Source organism: Octopus sinensis, linkage group LG4 (genome assembly GCF_006345805.1).
Source record: "Octopus sinensis linkage group LG4, ASM634580v1, whole genome shotgun sequence".
Taxonomy (NCBI): Eukaryota; Metazoa; Mollusca; class Cephalopoda; order Octopoda; family Octopodidae; genus Octopus; species Octopus sinensis.
In genome coordinates this window covers 20,840,755-20,858,392 of record NC_043000.1, presented here as the reverse complement: position 1 = coordinate 20,858,392, position 17,638 = coordinate 20,840,755, and the positions used below count along the sequence as shown (strand labels likewise).

General features: G+C 36.8%; 1 protein-coding gene across 1 annotated transcript in view; it reads right to left on the bottom strand.

Moving 5' to 3' along the window:
• Positions 1-17,638, bottom strand: part of LOC115210297 (reelin) — a 254,404-nt gene that overhangs the window by 69,728 nt on the left and 167,038 nt on the right. Inside the window, exons 32-38 of the mRNA XM_036501881.1 lie at positions 16,504-16,644; positions 14,241-14,418; positions 11,906-12,105; positions 10,738-10,814; positions 9,415-9,577; positions 5,464-5,578; positions 1,984-2,204 (exon numbers count right to left, since the gene is read on the bottom strand). Of these exons, the coding sequence (XP_036357774.1) occupies positions 1,984-2,204; positions 5,464-5,578; positions 9,415-9,577; positions 10,738-10,814; positions 11,906-12,105; positions 14,241-14,418; positions 16,504-16,644 (1,095 nt within the window). The remainder of the gene's footprint in view (positions 1-1,983; positions 2,205-5,463; positions 5,579-9,414; positions 9,578-10,737; positions 10,815-11,905; positions 12,106-14,240; positions 14,419-16,503; positions 16,645-17,638) is intronic.

Below are 17,638 nucleotides of genomic sequence, written 5' to 3'. Positions count from 1 at the left end.
ACAGTGACAAGCAGATAATTATACAATCCTTTGTCTTTTCTAACTATTCCAACAACTCATGAGCACACAGGTTATATATATATATATAACATACATATAAGAAGGATGACCACTAAGTGGACATCCATTATGCTAGAAGTAGACCCCCTATGGTCTTACCACTAAGAAAGGATTGTGTTCAAGACAATTTAGCAAATTTTGCTAAATTTTCTTGAGAACAATTCTTTCTTAGTGGTAAGACCATAGGGGGTCTACTTCTAGCATAATGGATGTCCACTTAGTGGTCATCCCACTTATATGTATGTAATATAATTTTTCTGAATCTTCAGATTTTCCTCTATGGTAGACCACTGGTTTTAAATTGATATTAATCAAATTAATATTCAATTTTTCATTATTATTATTTTAAATTTTATATATATATGAAAGTATAGAGTAATTCCAAGATTAATGTAAAATTGTTTTTATTATAACTAAACATAAGCACACAAACACACACACACAACCTAAAAACTGAATTGTCTTGTTGCTTGCTGTCATAACTCATGCAGGAACCCTCCCCTATCGTAAGAGAATTGGAACCCAGGACTGCAAGCTAACAAACTTTGTCAACTATATTGCACAGACTACTTACAGTGGCCAACTGGCATTGTGGGCCTCTAAGAGTTGACTGTAGTGTTTATCCTGAGGTGAGCCTTGATTGAACAGATCTATGATCAAAAGAATTCCAGCTGGAACCATCTCATGTTTTGTTTTTTCATATATAGAACATTTAGAAATATTCGATGTATTCCTCCAGTTTTTTTTTAAAGACAATAAGGTATGATTTGACAGCTATTTCTAGCATGTTGAGAGACTATATAGTAATTTCCTCGCTAGTTAGTTTGTTGGATGTTTTAGTAAGGGGCATCATGTAACAGTAAGTCATTGATCACAGACCAATAGGTTGATAGTCTGGTGATATGACCACCTACACTATTACAGAATTATTTGTTATCCAATTTTTTTTAAAGATTTACAGTACTGATCATTTTGGTAACTTTGTAATAAACTAATTTTAATTGGATATTGTACTGGAAAAAGAGTTACTAAAATATGATATTGCATAAGATAAGAAGTATCTTGAGCTTAGTATGTCATGAGATTCTAACTGACACCTGTATGGGTATAAGTGGTTAATATAAAGAACTTATTTGAATTCTTAAACAAATATGTTTAAAACAAACTTAATTAAATTCATTAGGTAAATAGTAAGATATGAAGGAACTAGCAATGGTTTGTGACAATGGTTTGTGGTTGCAATTAATGAATATAAACAGATCAAAAGTGGAATAAATTGGTTTACCATGAGGAAGAAGCCTAATATAACAGACAGAGCCTTTTGCTGAGGAGAAATATTATCTGATGGTGTTGTATGATAAACAGTTTCTCATGACGACTGTGTTAATCTTTCAAAGACCACAGTTGGCCAAAACTTGTATATAAAAGTTTAAAGTAATTCTCAGTAACTTTTGTGGCTTCAATATAATTTATCACTTAGATTCCTGTTATACAATCAGTAGATTTTTTTTTCACTTAATCTTTTAGCATTGTAAGCTATTGATTTTCAGTGCCAAACTTCTGATAAAGACATCAAAGAGCTATCTTTCACCAAGTAAAAGAATCTATATATTGTCAAAAAGACAAAGTTTAAAAACCAAAAATTCTTGGTTACTAAATAGCCTGTCTGGTGAGAATAAGTAAACTATTTAAATAAGATTTACCCTATTACCTTACATGGTAGAGGAGTTGTTGTTTTCAATGAATTCTAAAATAGTTGCATGTAGAATCTACACAGTATTTATTGTAATAATGTATTTAGTGTGGAGAAAATTCCATTGCTTTCCCTATCAAATCAAAATGATGTTCTAAAATACAGCCACAAAAACCTTTTATTCAATATTTACTCCAGAAGTAGTAAATTGGTAAAAGCCAAGTTCATACCCACAAGCATGAAGTCCATCTAAAGGAATGATAATTCTTCTCCAATATTTGGTTGTGCCAGAATAATATATCGATGTTGGTCGCGTTTGGTCATCACAACGAGCCAAAGCATAATCAGCACAATTAGGAACAATCAGCTGCCATGTTTTACCACCATTTACAGAATATTCCAGACGTACAGGATATTTGTGAGTTGAACTGGCACCACAACCGACATTGATCTGACAGAATAAATAAAAATAGAATAAATTAAAAAAATTATTAAAGGGTAAACTTTCTGCCAGTAGAATTTACAAAATATAATCGTTAGTTTTATATCATTTAATATCAATATGCGTCGCCTTACTGGCACTTGTGCTGGAGGCACGTGAAAAAACATTCAAGCAAAGTCATTGCCAGTGCTGCTGGACTGGCTCCTGTGCAAGTGGCACATAAAAAGCACCATTTGAGTGTGACTGTTGCCAGTACCACCTGACTGGCCCTCGTGCTGGTGGCACGTAAAAGCACCCATTACACTCTCGGAGTGGTTGGCATTAGGAAGGGCATCCAGCTGTAGAAACTGTGCCAAATCAGATTGGAGCCTGGTGCAGCCATCTGGTTCACCAGTCCTCAGTCAAATCGTCTGATCCATGCTAGCATGGAAAGCGGACGTTAAATGAGGATCACACAATGTTTCACCCAAGCTACTCTATCCTAATACTTATTATGATCTTGTATTAATTTGCTAGTATTTTATAAAAATGATACTTTTCATTGTATCAACATTTATCGAATAATAAGCATTTACCATAAGGCAGCAAGCTGGCAGAAATGTTAGCATGCTGGGCGAAATGCTTAGCAGTATTTCGTTTGTCTTTACGTTCTGAGTTCAAATTCCGCCTTGTGCCTTGAGTAGAAAAGAATAAGCATTTACCATAGACTCTCCCAACTCTATGGTAACAAAAAGCTTCCAAGATCCTTGGTTCCCTAAATGGGTTGCTACAACATACTATTTTGTTATCCTTACACAAGACTTCCCTAAATCTCTGCAAAGACACTCAAGATTCAATGTTTATTTCATTGCAGTCGGTTAAATTGTCCTAATTTGTGAGTGTTTATAGTCACTCACATATTTTAATCCTTAATTATAATTACCAGTTTCAAATTTTGACACAAGGCTGACAATTTCAGGGTGGAACAGTAAGTTGATTACATTGATCCCAGTGCTTAAGCTGGTTCATATTTTATTGATCCCAAAGGGATGAAAAGCAAAGCTGACCCCAGCAGAATTTGAACTCAGAATGTAAAGACAAGCAAACTGCCATTATGCATTTTACTTGGCATGTTAATGATTCTGCAAGTTTGCCACCATATCAGTAATTATAATTATTAATAATTACATAATTGCAATTATTAATAATTACACAATTACAAAGTGAAAACCTTGTTTCTCAAGAAGAAATTATTTTCAGAAACAGATAAATAAATCTATCTTTCCAAGAATAACAATGGAAAACATTGTCTTGTTCAATGACACTAACATTCTCCGAATACACAAGAATAACACTAAGGTATCCCAATAACACACCAATAACATTCGTGCAGTTAAGACAAAGACAATGAAATACCCTGCAATCATTCATTGGTTTGAAAATTAGATAAAATATAAAATGGTGACATTAGTCTACAAGCAAAACATAAGATCGATACTAATTACGTCAACTTTGGCTGGTCCACAAATTTTTGCTACAAACCATGTACAGAGTTATAAACCATGCACAATAACTATTTCCCATAGTAGACAATACAATAATTTATAAAGTAAAGCAAAAGTATTAAAACTGACAAAAAAAGAAACAAAAAGAAAAAAAAAAGAAACAACACGCAGACATAGGAAGAACACAGCTACAATCTGCTCTGCTGCACATATGACCTGCAGTTATGTCCAGTTAAATTGAAACATATTGATGTACAACATGCCTGTGTGTAATAGTTACAGATAAATTGCAATGTTGATAATAACATATGCACTAGCAATACATTGTCTGGGAGTTAAGAAGTCTAATATAGTTCAAGCATGGTTGTGTGGTTAAGAAGTTTTCTTCTCAGCTAATTGATTTCAGGTTCAATCTCAATGCACTGCATTTAGAGCAAGTGTCTTCTATCATACTCTTACATCAACCAAAACTCTGTAACTGAAATTTTGTAGAAGAAAAATCTGAATGAAAGCCTGTTGGAGAGATCATCCTTGTCTTTTGGAGGTTGTAGATTAAATCTGTTGTTTGGTTTAACAGCAACTCTTGAGCCTTGGGTACCTTTAGTGAAGTTTGCTATTGTAAATATTTGAATCAACACTCTAGTCAGAGGATAATTTTCTCCTTTCTTCTCTATCACTCACCAAGGCCCTAAAGAGGGATATAGACACTGTCATTACACCTCTCATTAATAACAAAAACATTCCCCTTCCACAAAAAGAAAAAAAAACCTAGCTGAAAACTTTCTCCTTGATATAATTAATAGATATTTTATAATAATTGTACGTTGTTAGTATGTTTTCATTAAAATAGAATTATAATAGGTGCAGGAGTGGCTGTGTGGTAAGTAGCTTGCTTACCAACCATTTGATTCCGGGTTCATTTCCACTACATGGCACCTTGGGCAAGTGTCTTCTACTATAGCCTCGGGCCGACCAAAGCCTTGTGAGTGGATTTGGTTGACGGAAACTGAAAGAAGCCTGTCGTGTATATGTATATATATATACATATATCTGTATGTGTATGTTTGTGTGTCTATGTTTGTCCCCCCAACATCACTTGACAACCGATGCTGGTGTGTTTATGTCCCCGTAACTTAGCTGTTCAGCAAAAGAGACCGATAGAATAAGTACTAGGCTTTCAAAGAATAAGTCCTGGGGTCGATTTGCTCGACTAAAGGCGGTGCTCCAGCATGGCCACAGTCAAATGACTGAAACAAGTAAAAGAGAAAAAAAATAAAAAAGGAGATGTACTTGCATAGCAAGTGACTTGATCTGAGATCGTGTGCTGAAACAAAAACAATTGGAGCATGGAAGGTGTTTATAAGCCATTTAAAAGCACACAAAAATCATTAGATCCACTTCAACATTTAAACTTAGATTGTCAAATTGTCAAAATATTTTCGTCACTTTGAGACCACAACCCATTGGTGAATAGGTTGTGGCCTCAAAGCTACGAAAATATTTTGACAAATTAAATTTAAATGTTGAAGTGAATCTAACAGTTTTTGTGGATTTTTAAATGGCTTATAAACACCTTCCATGCTGCAAAATAATAATATTTCAAAATTAAAAAGTATAATAGTATTGAAACATTTTGGAAGTTAATAGAACACATATCACACTAAATCCATTGGAATAAATAGATGTGTATAATATTTTCTCTATATTTTAGGCAACATTTAATATCTTTGCACAGCTCTATATCACCAATATAGCTAATGTAATAATAGCATCAATATTCTTACATCAAATTGCACAACTGACATAGGTCCAATATCCAAGTCTCTTGTAACAATAGAATGTTCTCCAGTTCCTCTTTTGAATACCAAAGCTGAGCTGCCTGCAGTTCGAGTGCTTTCCCTGTAAATATCAAAGACACCAAGCAATAAAATATTTGTTAATGGCCGACATGTTGAACTGGCAGAGAACTGAATAGAGAGACCTGCAAAACATTAAAACCAAACATTCCCAGTGAAAAATATTGATGTAAATTGGCTGAGAAGATCAGTAAAAATATTGATCTATAATGGCTGACGATTGCAAAAGGAGCATGAAATTGAAGAGACCGAAGGAATGTATAGAACTATCAAATTCCGAACGTAAATTGTTTAGAATTAATGATGTTAAAGACAGATCTCATAGTTATTAGTAGTACTGGTTAATAATCTAATAAATAACATTACTATCATTACTATTACGTCTATATTGGAATATTCCAAAGTTTTGAAACATCAATATCTTTGTATTCTTTGGAATCAAACTTTATCAAATGATATCTGTTGTTTTCCTGTTATAGCATATGATATGGAGTCATTAAATTAGACAGGCCCATACAGATTGTCAGAACACTTCAGAAACATACAAAGAATTTCATTCTGAAAAGTATTGACCTCTGGTGCATGAGTCAAGGTTTACAGATAATCTTGTTAGAAATGATTCTCTCCTTCAAACTCATGGTATACCCCGCCACCTCTCACACCGTGTAAATTATCTCAACAACCTCTCAGTGTTTAGGCAGTTGATGAATGACGGAAATAAATTCATACTGATGCCCATCATTAGATAATTATTCATAAAACTGGTCCACAGAAAAATTCAGCATTGACCACTGGCTTGCTGCTCAAATATGTGATGATGATGATAATCATCATCATAATCATCATCATCATCACCATCATCATCATCACTGTTTAACATCTACCTTTCATACTGGCATGGGTTGGATGGTTTGACATTGAGCTGGCTAGCAGGAAGCTGTTCAGCCTCCAGCTGTTTGTTGAGGTATGGCTTCTATGGCTGGATGACCTTACTAACAACAATCACTTAACAGAGTGTGTTGGGTGCTTTTTACATGCCATCAATATAAGGTGCATTTACTCAGCACCGGTACAGGTGTGTTAGCACAGCACTGGCATGGGTGCTTTTTAAGTGGCACCAGCACCTGAAAGGACAAACCTGTATGTGTGGAAGACAACGATTTTACTTAGCTTGACATGTCTTATCAAGTACAACAAATTTCCACATCCCCTGGTCCCTTGACACTTCTATTTCTTTACTGCCCACAAGGGGCTAAACATAGAGGGGACAAACAAGAACAGACAAAGGGATTAAGTCGATTACATTGACCCCAGTGCGTAACTGGTACTTATTTAATTGACCCCGAAAGGATGAAAGACAAAGTCGACCTCGGCGGAATTTGAACTCAGAATGTAACGGCAGACGAAATACTGCTAAGCATTTCGCCCGGTGCGCTACCATTTCTGCCAGCTCGCCACCTTGTCCCTTGTCATTTCTTCAGTGAGGCCCATCATCCAAAGATCCTTTCTCACCCTTCATCCCATGTCTTCCTGGGTTTAACCCTTCAACAAGTGCCCTCCACACTTAGAGCTTAGTGCTTCTTTATGCAGCTCAATACCTCTTCCCAATATGATGACATCTCTGGAGATAAGAGCATAATAGTCAGAAAGCTACATGAAGAATTTCTCTTTTATATCTTATTTGTCTTAGTCATTGGATTGCAGTTAAGCTCTGGCACCATCTTGAACTGATTTTTTTGTGAACAAATTGACCTCAGTACTTAGTTTTTGGGTTTTATACTTATTCTGTTGGTCTATTTTGGTGGACTCCTAAGTTATGAAGACATAAACAAAACAACACTGTCAAGTAGTAGGTGGGACAAATATGGACACAAAGACGTACATACAGACATCATCATCGTTTAATGTCCGTTTTCCATGCTAGCATGGGTTGAACGGTTTGACTGGGGTTTGGGAAGCCAGGTGGTTGCACCAGGCTCCAGTCTGATCTAGCAGTGTTTCTACAGCTGGATGCCCTTCCTAATGCCAACCACTCCGTGAGTGTAGTGTGTGCTTTTTACATGCCACCAGCACAGGGGCCAGAGGAGACTGGCAACGTCCACGATCGGTTGGTGCTTTTTACATGCCAACAGCACGGAAGCCAGCCAAGGTGGCACTGGCATCGGCCACATTCGGATGGTGCTTTTTACGTGCTACTGGCACAGGTATCACAACTACAATTTTCATTTGATTTTTCTTATGATGTTGATGTACTTGACTCAATAGTACAGCAGGTCACCCCACGATCCAAGGTAAGCACAGCAGGCTATCCCATGATCCAAGGTACTTTGAATGGGCTGGGGCTGGTTGTGTGAAGCTGGTGTAGGATACAGCCATGAACTCACTTTATTTGTCGGGTCTTCACAGTCAGAGTATACACACTCACACAAACATAGATTCACACACAAGGTATTGGTTGGTATGGGATTATAGTAGAAGGCACTTGCCCAAGGTGTTGCACAGTGGGAGTGAACCTGAAATCACATGGTTTTAAAATGATCTTGTTAACCATGCTGCCATACTGGCATTCAATTTGCTCCTTGCAAGCTGATTTTGAAACTTAAAATTTTCAATCATTTTTCCTTTCTAACCAATAGGCATTAGTCTTTCTGATAAAGGAACTATAATTTCTTAATAAACTCTCTCTCTCCTCTTACTCTGAGAGCAACTGTAGGTGACAGCAGCAACAAAATTCTACAAAAGTTGTAGTTGCAGGCATTTAGACACTAACATATTGGAAACTTGCCTACAACTGCTTAGACACAATGCCATAATGTTTGATAGAGAGAGACTTTGCCAACGTTGACATGGTTGCTTATTTGGAAATTGCAAGATTTTAAAATATTACATATCTGTTTACGTAACTGTCTTCTATAACACTCTGATATGGCTTCGTTAATACATCAAGCAAGGGGTGATGAAAGCACAAAAGTAAATAATCTCTGGACAATTGTCAATCAAAAAAAGACAATTATCAGACATTTGTAGAATTCTGTTCTACCAGTTTTAGTCAGCCATTGAATTCTGAGTTGGCATTATTTATATTGAATGTAAATTTATCCTTGCATGTTAATGTTTCATTTGCAGGAAGTAGTCGCACCATTCGAGCCTGATTGTTACCAGCATCGCCTTACTGGCACTTGTGCTGATGGCATATGAAAAAACATTTGAGTGAGGTCATTGCCAGTGCTGCTGGACTGGCTCTTGTGCAGGTGGCATGTAAAAAACACCATTTGAGCATGGCCGTTGCTGGTACCACCTGACTGGCCCTTGTGCCGGTGGCACGTAAAAGCACCCACTACACTATCGGAATGGTTGGCGTTAGAAAGGGCATCCAGCTGTAGAAATTCTGCCAGATCAGATTGGAACCTGGTGCAGCCATCTAGTTTGCCAGTCCTCAGTCAAATTGTTCAACGCATGCCAGCATGGAAAGTGGACATTAGACGATGATGATGATGATAAGGGGAATTTTTTTCCCCTTATGATGGTGACATGATGATAAGGGAAATTTTTTTTTATCTCACTCTAGATTTTTGAAAATCATAACCACACTACTACAATGAATCTTATATCAACCTACCACTAGCTCTATGATGAAAACTTCCTGTTTTAAAATTGTCTAAATTAAAACTTTCCATCAAAGTTTCATATCAATTTGTTTCAAACACTAGCTTAATGACAAATTTATTTAACTAATTATATTGTTTTCAGAATTAATTACAACAAAAGCAGTGTATTTCGCTAGAAATATGTTAACGAAAGTAGGAGGCGAAAATAGTTTTTGATGTTTTTTATTTCTTTTGGAAAGAAGAAAGAAAAATATTAAGTAAAATGGCATACCGTCTGTTGAATTCACAATATTTCCCAAGTTTTCCATTGTTTGAAAACTGCCACAGACCTTGATCTAATGATGGTTTTTCAAATTTGTCATCAAGCATGTTTGGGTTAAGTGTCATAGTTCCAACAAAAAAGTTGTCTATTGCCCATGTTGACTGCATCGAACCTATAACAAAGTCAACAAAACAATTTCATTTGAATTCTTGAAGGAAAAATTTTGATATTGGAAATGCAAAACAGGATTATAATTTTAAAGCTAGTTTAAGACTAACAATGGAATATATGTATAAATAGGGTGACTCAACTCTGAGAATATAGTCAAATTTATTGTAAAATTTGAGTCAACAAGGACTTCATGTTTTACCCAGCATCTCATTGAACCAGTCTAGTTGAATATGCTGATAATGCAAAACATGAGATCCCTGTTGATATTGGAATTAATTCTATGTGACGATAACTATTGGCAGCATGCTGTATCTTGGTAAACACACCAAATTTGTTAAAAAGTATCTAACTTTTGAACTAAAGCTAAATTATGTGAATGAACACATTGAGAAAAATACTGCAGTTTTGACTTAAGAAGCCATTATTAAATTTCGTGTTGACTGTTGCAGTCTTTGTTTAATATTAGAAAATATTTTAAGATGTATGATAAATATTTCACTGAAAATGTTTCAGATCATTACCTTCTTTGAATCAACATGCTTAAGAAAGTAGATTTTGTTTCTTTGTGTTTTAATAGAGATAACTTTAAAACTAGCAGATCAACTTTCACCAAACATTAGTAAGATGATATATTATAAACCACAACAGTTTTTAAGGTTATTCACGCACAAACTCGTGTATACATATATATCCTTGGATGGTACTTACCTATTGCTCACTCTGTCTTTCTCTCTTTCATATATATATATATGTGTACATATATATATATGTACTCATACCACATGTATATATACATGCATATACTCACATTCATACATTGATGCATACACACATACATAGGTACACACATATTCACAAACATAGATACTTACACACACATGTAAGTACGTATGTATGTAGTGTGTATGAATGTGTAAAAACAATTTATAAAAATATTTTTTAAAGAACTATTTTATCACATTATATGACAGAAAATTTTCTGCTAACTGAAGAATAACTACTGTAAGAATATTCATTTGTTCAATAAACTACTAAATAATTATTTTTATACTCTACCACAATTCATCATACATACAAACTGTTAAAAAGATTAAAATTAGAAACAAAAAACAAACCAACAAATTGACATCGTATTTCTGTGTTATAAATTATGTTACTAACCTCCATGCTTTGGTTGCCAGAATCTGAATTTTGTTGCATTGGCTTTGGCTAATGGAGGTAAAAATACACTGAAGAAGCTGAAGAACATTAAAAACAAACCATAAATGATTAATGTCAGATCTATAATGCAAATATTGTCTTAACATTTCGGTTTCCAAGCTGTTAAAGTTTAACAAAGGCAAAAATGTATATCGTTTATCTGTTACTTGCTTTAGTTATGAAACTGCATTCATGCCTTAGAGTGTTTAGTCAAACAAATCAACCCCAGTACTTAGTTCTTTTCAAGTCTGGTACTTAGTCTATGAGTCACATTTTGCTGAAATCACTAAGTTATGGGGATATAAACAAACCTTTTTCATTACTACCCACAAGGGGCTAAACACAGAGAGGACAAACAAGGACAGACAAACGGATTAAGTCGATTACATCGACCCCAGTGCGTAACTGGTACTTAATTTATCGACCCCGAAAGGATGAAAGGCAAAGTCGACCTCGGCAGAATTTGAACTCAGAACGTAGCAGCAGATGAAATACCGTTAAGCATTTCGCCCGGCATGCTAACATTTCTGACCGCTCACCGCAACACTGCTGACTAGCAGTGGGGGCAGAGAGATAAACACAAAAGCACACATACATACATACATACATGTCCCTTAGTGGCTGACGATATGGGCATCTCTGACCACAAGCAGAAGTAGCCATGTGTTGAAAGGAATTTTTGGAGGTTTGGATAACTCATCTTTGGAAACATGGCTGTTTCGTTCAACATCCTTAAACAATCCTTATTCAGGGACCTTTTGAGTGGGATGGGCTACTCGACCAGAAGAAAATTCTAACTGGGCCTCACCTGCAAGGTCATGCACTGTTTATCTTGATATGAGATCACCATGTCGTGCACATATGGTTGGGATGCCTAGTGTATCCTTATCAGATGGATAGTCATGATGGGTCTACAGGGCTTCGTATATTTTACCCCAGTGTCACTTTGATGGCATGCATTGCTCTCTCACTCAATAATAATAATTTGTAACATAGGTACAATGAGGGATAGTTGATCAAAGAAAACAGTTCAAATGATAGAATAAATTAAAATGATAAATGGTAACAAATTCAATAACTAGAAGTTCTAAGTTTTGTTACAAGATTAAAAAAAAGAAATTGCATTTACCGTGTGTTGGAGTCATTCTTGTAATGGATTTCCTGTAGTAAATGCCACGTGATGCCACCATTAATAGAGTATTGAAGCAATACACTCTCCCGACGTGGCCATGCAAGCGATTCTCCTTTGCAAGCATATTTGAAGAAGAACTCAATATTGTTAATCATGGTGGTATCCATATTCTCTGTGACAACAAGCCGTAGTAAATCCTATAATGAAGACAAAGGGCATTGTTTCAATTCAGAATGAAGAAAGACTTCCTCTTCCATGTAATCAAATATGGAAAGTTTCTTTTTTTCCTTGAAAAATGAACATTATTATTAAACTAAATATTTTCTGGTATAAGCAGTTGAGGCAGTATTAAATTAAAATAGCCATCTATGTATCATACTTAATGTATACACACTGTCAATAAGCCAGTATTCATCTTGAGATATCATCTCTTATGGATATGGTCAGGTCAGATGTGGGGGAATACATTGTTGCAGTGTGTTGCTGCATTTGCTGTTTGTCAGTATATTCCTGAATTCTCCTGAATGATCTTTGAGCAGTTAGTCTCCATTTCTGCAAGATACCTCCTTATCTAATGTGACCATGTAGCATATGGTCAACCAACAGAAATTGTCAAACACAGTCAGATCGTCAGTGAAGAGGAGACATTAAGCAGACTAACTTGGAAAATTGAGCAACATGACCAAACAGTCTGAGCTGGCCACTCCCAAATCATATAAGTAACAAGACACAACCCAGTTTCAGAGTAAAATCGTTGGCTGGATGTGAAATCTAGTGAATCATTGACTGGATATGAATCTGGTGGATCCTTCACAAGATTATGGACATGCTGTGTTAAAAACAATAAATATCAGAGGGAGACAAAAAACACCCTAGCAATGATCAGCAAGAGTGCCAGATGCATTTTGCCCCCTTTTGGGCCTCTTCTGTGATGTGTATTCACAGCCAACCACATGCTTTAATGGGGCTGGTTGTGAGTACATATCATTGAAAAGCACAAAAAGCTGAAATGCATCTTGAGCTCTTGCTGGCCACTACTGGAATGATATTTGTGTTTTTAACACAGTGTCAAAACACACACACGAGCTGCCACACAGTTTTTGTCTACCAAATTCAATCACAAGGAATTAATTGGCCCAGGGGCTACAATAGAAGGCACTTATTCAAAGTGCCATGAAAACACATGGTTGCAAAGTGAGCTCCTTAACGACACAACCATGCTTGTACTAATACAATTTACAACTGTTGCTAATTAACCCCAGGACAGCTCTGATCAAAGACATACCAGTGGTCATTATCCTGCCATTTTGTATATGAATGTTTTTGTCATTTTAAGATAAGGTGTGATTTGAAAGTCATTTAGCTGTTATTTCTAGCAAGTTGAGCAACAACATAGAGATCTCCACCTCCCTCATTAGCTCTTTATCATAGGGTTATTAACTAATTGTAAGTGACAGAATAATGATTTTTCAAACAGGATATCCTGGATTGCCTCTTGTTTATTTTGTTCAGACTGGTTATAGGATTTTAACTTTTTCGCTATCAACTTACTTGACACTGCCCTTGGTTGCATGACGTAAACTTCCTGTTTTAGAGTGATCTAACTTGAAACCTTTTATCAGAATTTTATGTCAGTTTATATTCCAAACACCAGCTTAATAATAACAGTTGTTTTACTAAATTCTTCATAATTTTTTTGATTGAAAATTGATTGAAACTAAGGCAGTATATTTCAGCAGAAACATGGTAACAAAAGGATATAACAATAGGATGAAAATCCTTTCCTAAGAGCACCATCTGAGCGTGATCATTGCCAGAGCGGCCATCTGGCCTCTGTGCCAGTGGCTTGTAAAAGACACCATTTGAGCGTGATCGTTACCAGCATCGCCTTACTGGCACCTGTGCCGGTGACATGTGTAAAAGATTCGAGCGTGGTTGTTGCCAGTATCGCCTGACTGGCACGTAAAAGCATCCACTACACACTCGGAGTGGTTGGCGTTAGGAAAGGCATCCAGCTGTAGAAACTCTACCAGATCAAGATTGAAGCCTGGTGCATCCATCTGGTTCGCCAGCCCTCAGTCATTCGTCCAACCCATGTTGCATGGAAAGCGGACGTTAAATGACGATGATGATGATGATGATGATGAGGGCCTGTTTCCTGGTTTCTCTGGTGCATATATTCCACCCCCGCCAGCACTGGATGGGACATCAGTCCATTGTAGGTAACAAGAGGGTGAAGCTCAATACCATCAAGTATTTGTCTGTTTTAAAATGTCCCCATTTTACTTTCTAAACATGAAATGGAATGTAATAATTGTTTATAAGAACTTGCCTTCGCAAATACTAAAGAATTTCCTGATACCAAGTGGTCACATATGTCAGAAACTTCACCTCCATATAATTCTTGCCATTTGTTGTAGTCAAGACTTTCAGAACTAAAATCATCTCTTAAATTCATTGGTAGAGTTTTTTCAGGTACACAATTGGGTGGCAGAAAACCCTTATCACATCTGATGAAAAAAAAAAGAAAAAAATACAAACAAATCTAAATCATAACAACAAAACAAACTGAAGATTGTTAATTTGGTGTGTTAGATGATAAATCTACTTTAAAGAAAATATAAAGTATAGTAGGAATCATGGGAAATGATAAAGAATGAAAATTGATTTTGCAAAAATATCTGTGATAGAAATCACTGGAGGTAGATGAATTGTGAAGATAAAATAGTACTGCTTGACAGAGGAGAAAATAGATTTAGTGTATCTAATCTGAGAACACAAATGTTTGTGCTACCTCCTCAAGATCTGGTGGCCAGACAAAATTTTAAAAGTGGCACATAAAAGGCACCATTCGAGTGTGATTGTTACCAGCTTCCCCTTACTGGCACTTGTGCCCCATGCTAGTAGGGTGCTAAGAGCACCATCAAAGTGTGATCGTTGCCAGAGCGGCTAACTGGCTTCCATGCTGGTGGCATGTAAGAGGCACCATTCGAGCAGGATCGTTACCAGCATCGCCTTACTGGCACCTGTGCTGTTGGCATGTGTAAAATGATTTGAGCGAGGTCGTTGCCAGTATCGCCTGACTTGCCCCCATGCCGGTGGCATGTAAAAGCACCCACTACACTGTCGGAGTTGTTGGCATTAGGAAGGGCATCCAGCTGTAGAAACTCTGCCAGAGCAAGACTGGAGCCTGGTGCAGCCATCTGGTTCGCCAGCCCTCAGTCAAACCATCCAACCCATGCTAGCATGGAAAGCAGACGTTAAATGATGATGATGAAGTCTGAGACAGAATGAACCCAAACTCTCATCAATCAAGAAATTCTGAAAAGGAAATGGGGGCTAGATTGGTCACACTTTAAGGAGACCTTGAAGCAACATTGCAAGTGTCAGTCTGGCATCCTGAAGGAAAGAGCATGGTTGGACAACCTAAGAAGACCTGGAAAGGATGCATGAAGGATGAAACAAAAGCAATCAGTTTCTCTTGGTCTGAAATCAAGGAGGTAGCCCAAGATCACATCAATTGGCATGAAATGTTTGTGGCCCTATGCTCCTTATGGAGTAATGTAGACTAACTAATTTGAGAAGGAGCTGGCAGAGAACTACATTAAGGGGGCATGTGTCTGTGGAGCCAACTGGAATTTCAACCGTGTTTTGTGGTAGCAGACCACAACAGCTCCTTTATAGGATCCAGTTAGCTCGAGACATCATCAGGAGGAACCATGTCTGGTTTTGGCCCCTATTCCTCTACTGTTTTGATGTGGTGGGCCCCCTCCCCTTTCGGAGGTGTCTTCAGCTCTGGTGCTGGGTGCATGTCTTCTTTCTTCTTTCCCCTGGCCTCTTCGATGTAGTGTCAATGAGTGTCAGAGGGCGACTGGCTGACTGCCTTGTCAAATATTTTTCCCTTTAAATACCTGCTGGTAGGCTCCAGCAGGCAGCCCCAGTAAGTTGTCACGTGACACTGTCTCAACTTTAACTGACCAATGGAGGGCACTTAGTCTTAGCCCAGGCATTCTCTAAATGAGATCGTTGCCTGTCAATCAGCGAAGCTAATTCAGTGTCAGCTTATCTCACCTAGTGATGTTATTTTCCTGCTGGCATGTTATGACTTTCAAGCCATTTTTGGTCTTCCTGCTTCAGCCATATATAGAAGCTGTTAATTTCACAAGTAGGCTCTTCCATTGATTGGATCAACTGGAACCCTCATTGTTGTAACTGAAGGAGTACCAGTTAGTGTCCTAATGGTAGAAACTAAATCATCAATTAGAGATTATTAAGGAACATTGAATAAGCATTTTCCCTGTTTTGAAAGTTACTTGACAACCTCACTTGTAACAGTGGCACAAAAAAGCACTCGGTACAAACTGTAAAATGGTTGGCAGTAGGAAGGGCATCCAGCCATACTGTAGAAACTATACCAAAGCTGACATAGGAGCTCAGTGTAGCCTTGCAGAAAGCTAGGTCCTGTCAAACAGTCAAACTCATGTCAGCATGGAAAACATATTAGATGATGATGAGGAGGAAGATGATGTAGCCTTACCAGAATTAAACAGGTTTTCTAGAAATGTGGAGGCTAAATCAATAAAAAAATTACTCACATACATTTTCCTTTATCACAGTAGCCGTGACCTGAACATAACCAAGGACAACCTGCTCCTAGATATACATTATCCAAGGCCCATATATCACCTCGAGGACTTTTGGTGTGCTGATACCACCGGAATCTGGTGTTTGGAGAACTGATACAGAGAAAAAGGTCATGTTAAGAATTACAAACAAAATTTACAAATCCAAGATGGATAATATTTAAAGGGTACTTATAATAATAATGGTTTCAAATTTTGCCAGAAGAGCAGCAATTTTGGGGGAGGGATGAGTTGATGACATCAACCCCAGTGCTCAACGGGTACTTATTTTATCAGCCCTGAAAGGATGAAAGGTAAAGTCAACCTCGGTGGAATTTGAACCCAGAACATGGTGACAGGTGAAATACAGCTAAGCATTTTGTCTGGCATGCTAATGATTCTGCCAGTTTGCCACCTTAGTACATATAAAAATAATAAGAAACACTGAAATTTAAAATCTGTTTACAATATTTATAAGAAATGGAAGTAAGGGAATAAAATATTCTAAGTACTTAAATATGTGTGTGATATTGTATCTGTGTGTGCCTGTGAGTTTTGGTAATACATGATAAACAGTCTCTAAACAAATGACCCATTTGCTGTGTCAAAAAGGAAAGACATCATTCAAAGGTAAAGCAAATCTTAAAGATCTACAGCAATTGTCAGGTTATTCTGTCTTGAGAACAATAACTTTTTGTTGGCATATTAACTGATCAGCCCTTTCACAGTAAATTACAAGCACTTCTATTTATGACAACATAGGCTGTTTCTTATTGAAGAAAGCAAATATATTTATGTATATCAAAGTAAATCCTTTAACCCTTTCAATACCAACCCGGCTGAAACTGCCTCTGGCTCTGTAGTACAAATGTCTTGTTTTCATAGGTTTTGAATTAAAATCTTCCATCAAACCTTAGTCACAATTTATGTTCCTAACACCAGTTGAATGATAACTAAGTCATTTAATTAAATTCTTTGTTATATTTAAAATTAATTGAAAGAAACACAGAGCATCTCAAAATAAATATGGTAACTGGTTTCTTCTTACAACACTGTACACTCTAACCTTTCAGCATTCAGACTTATTCACATTATTTTGAATAAATCA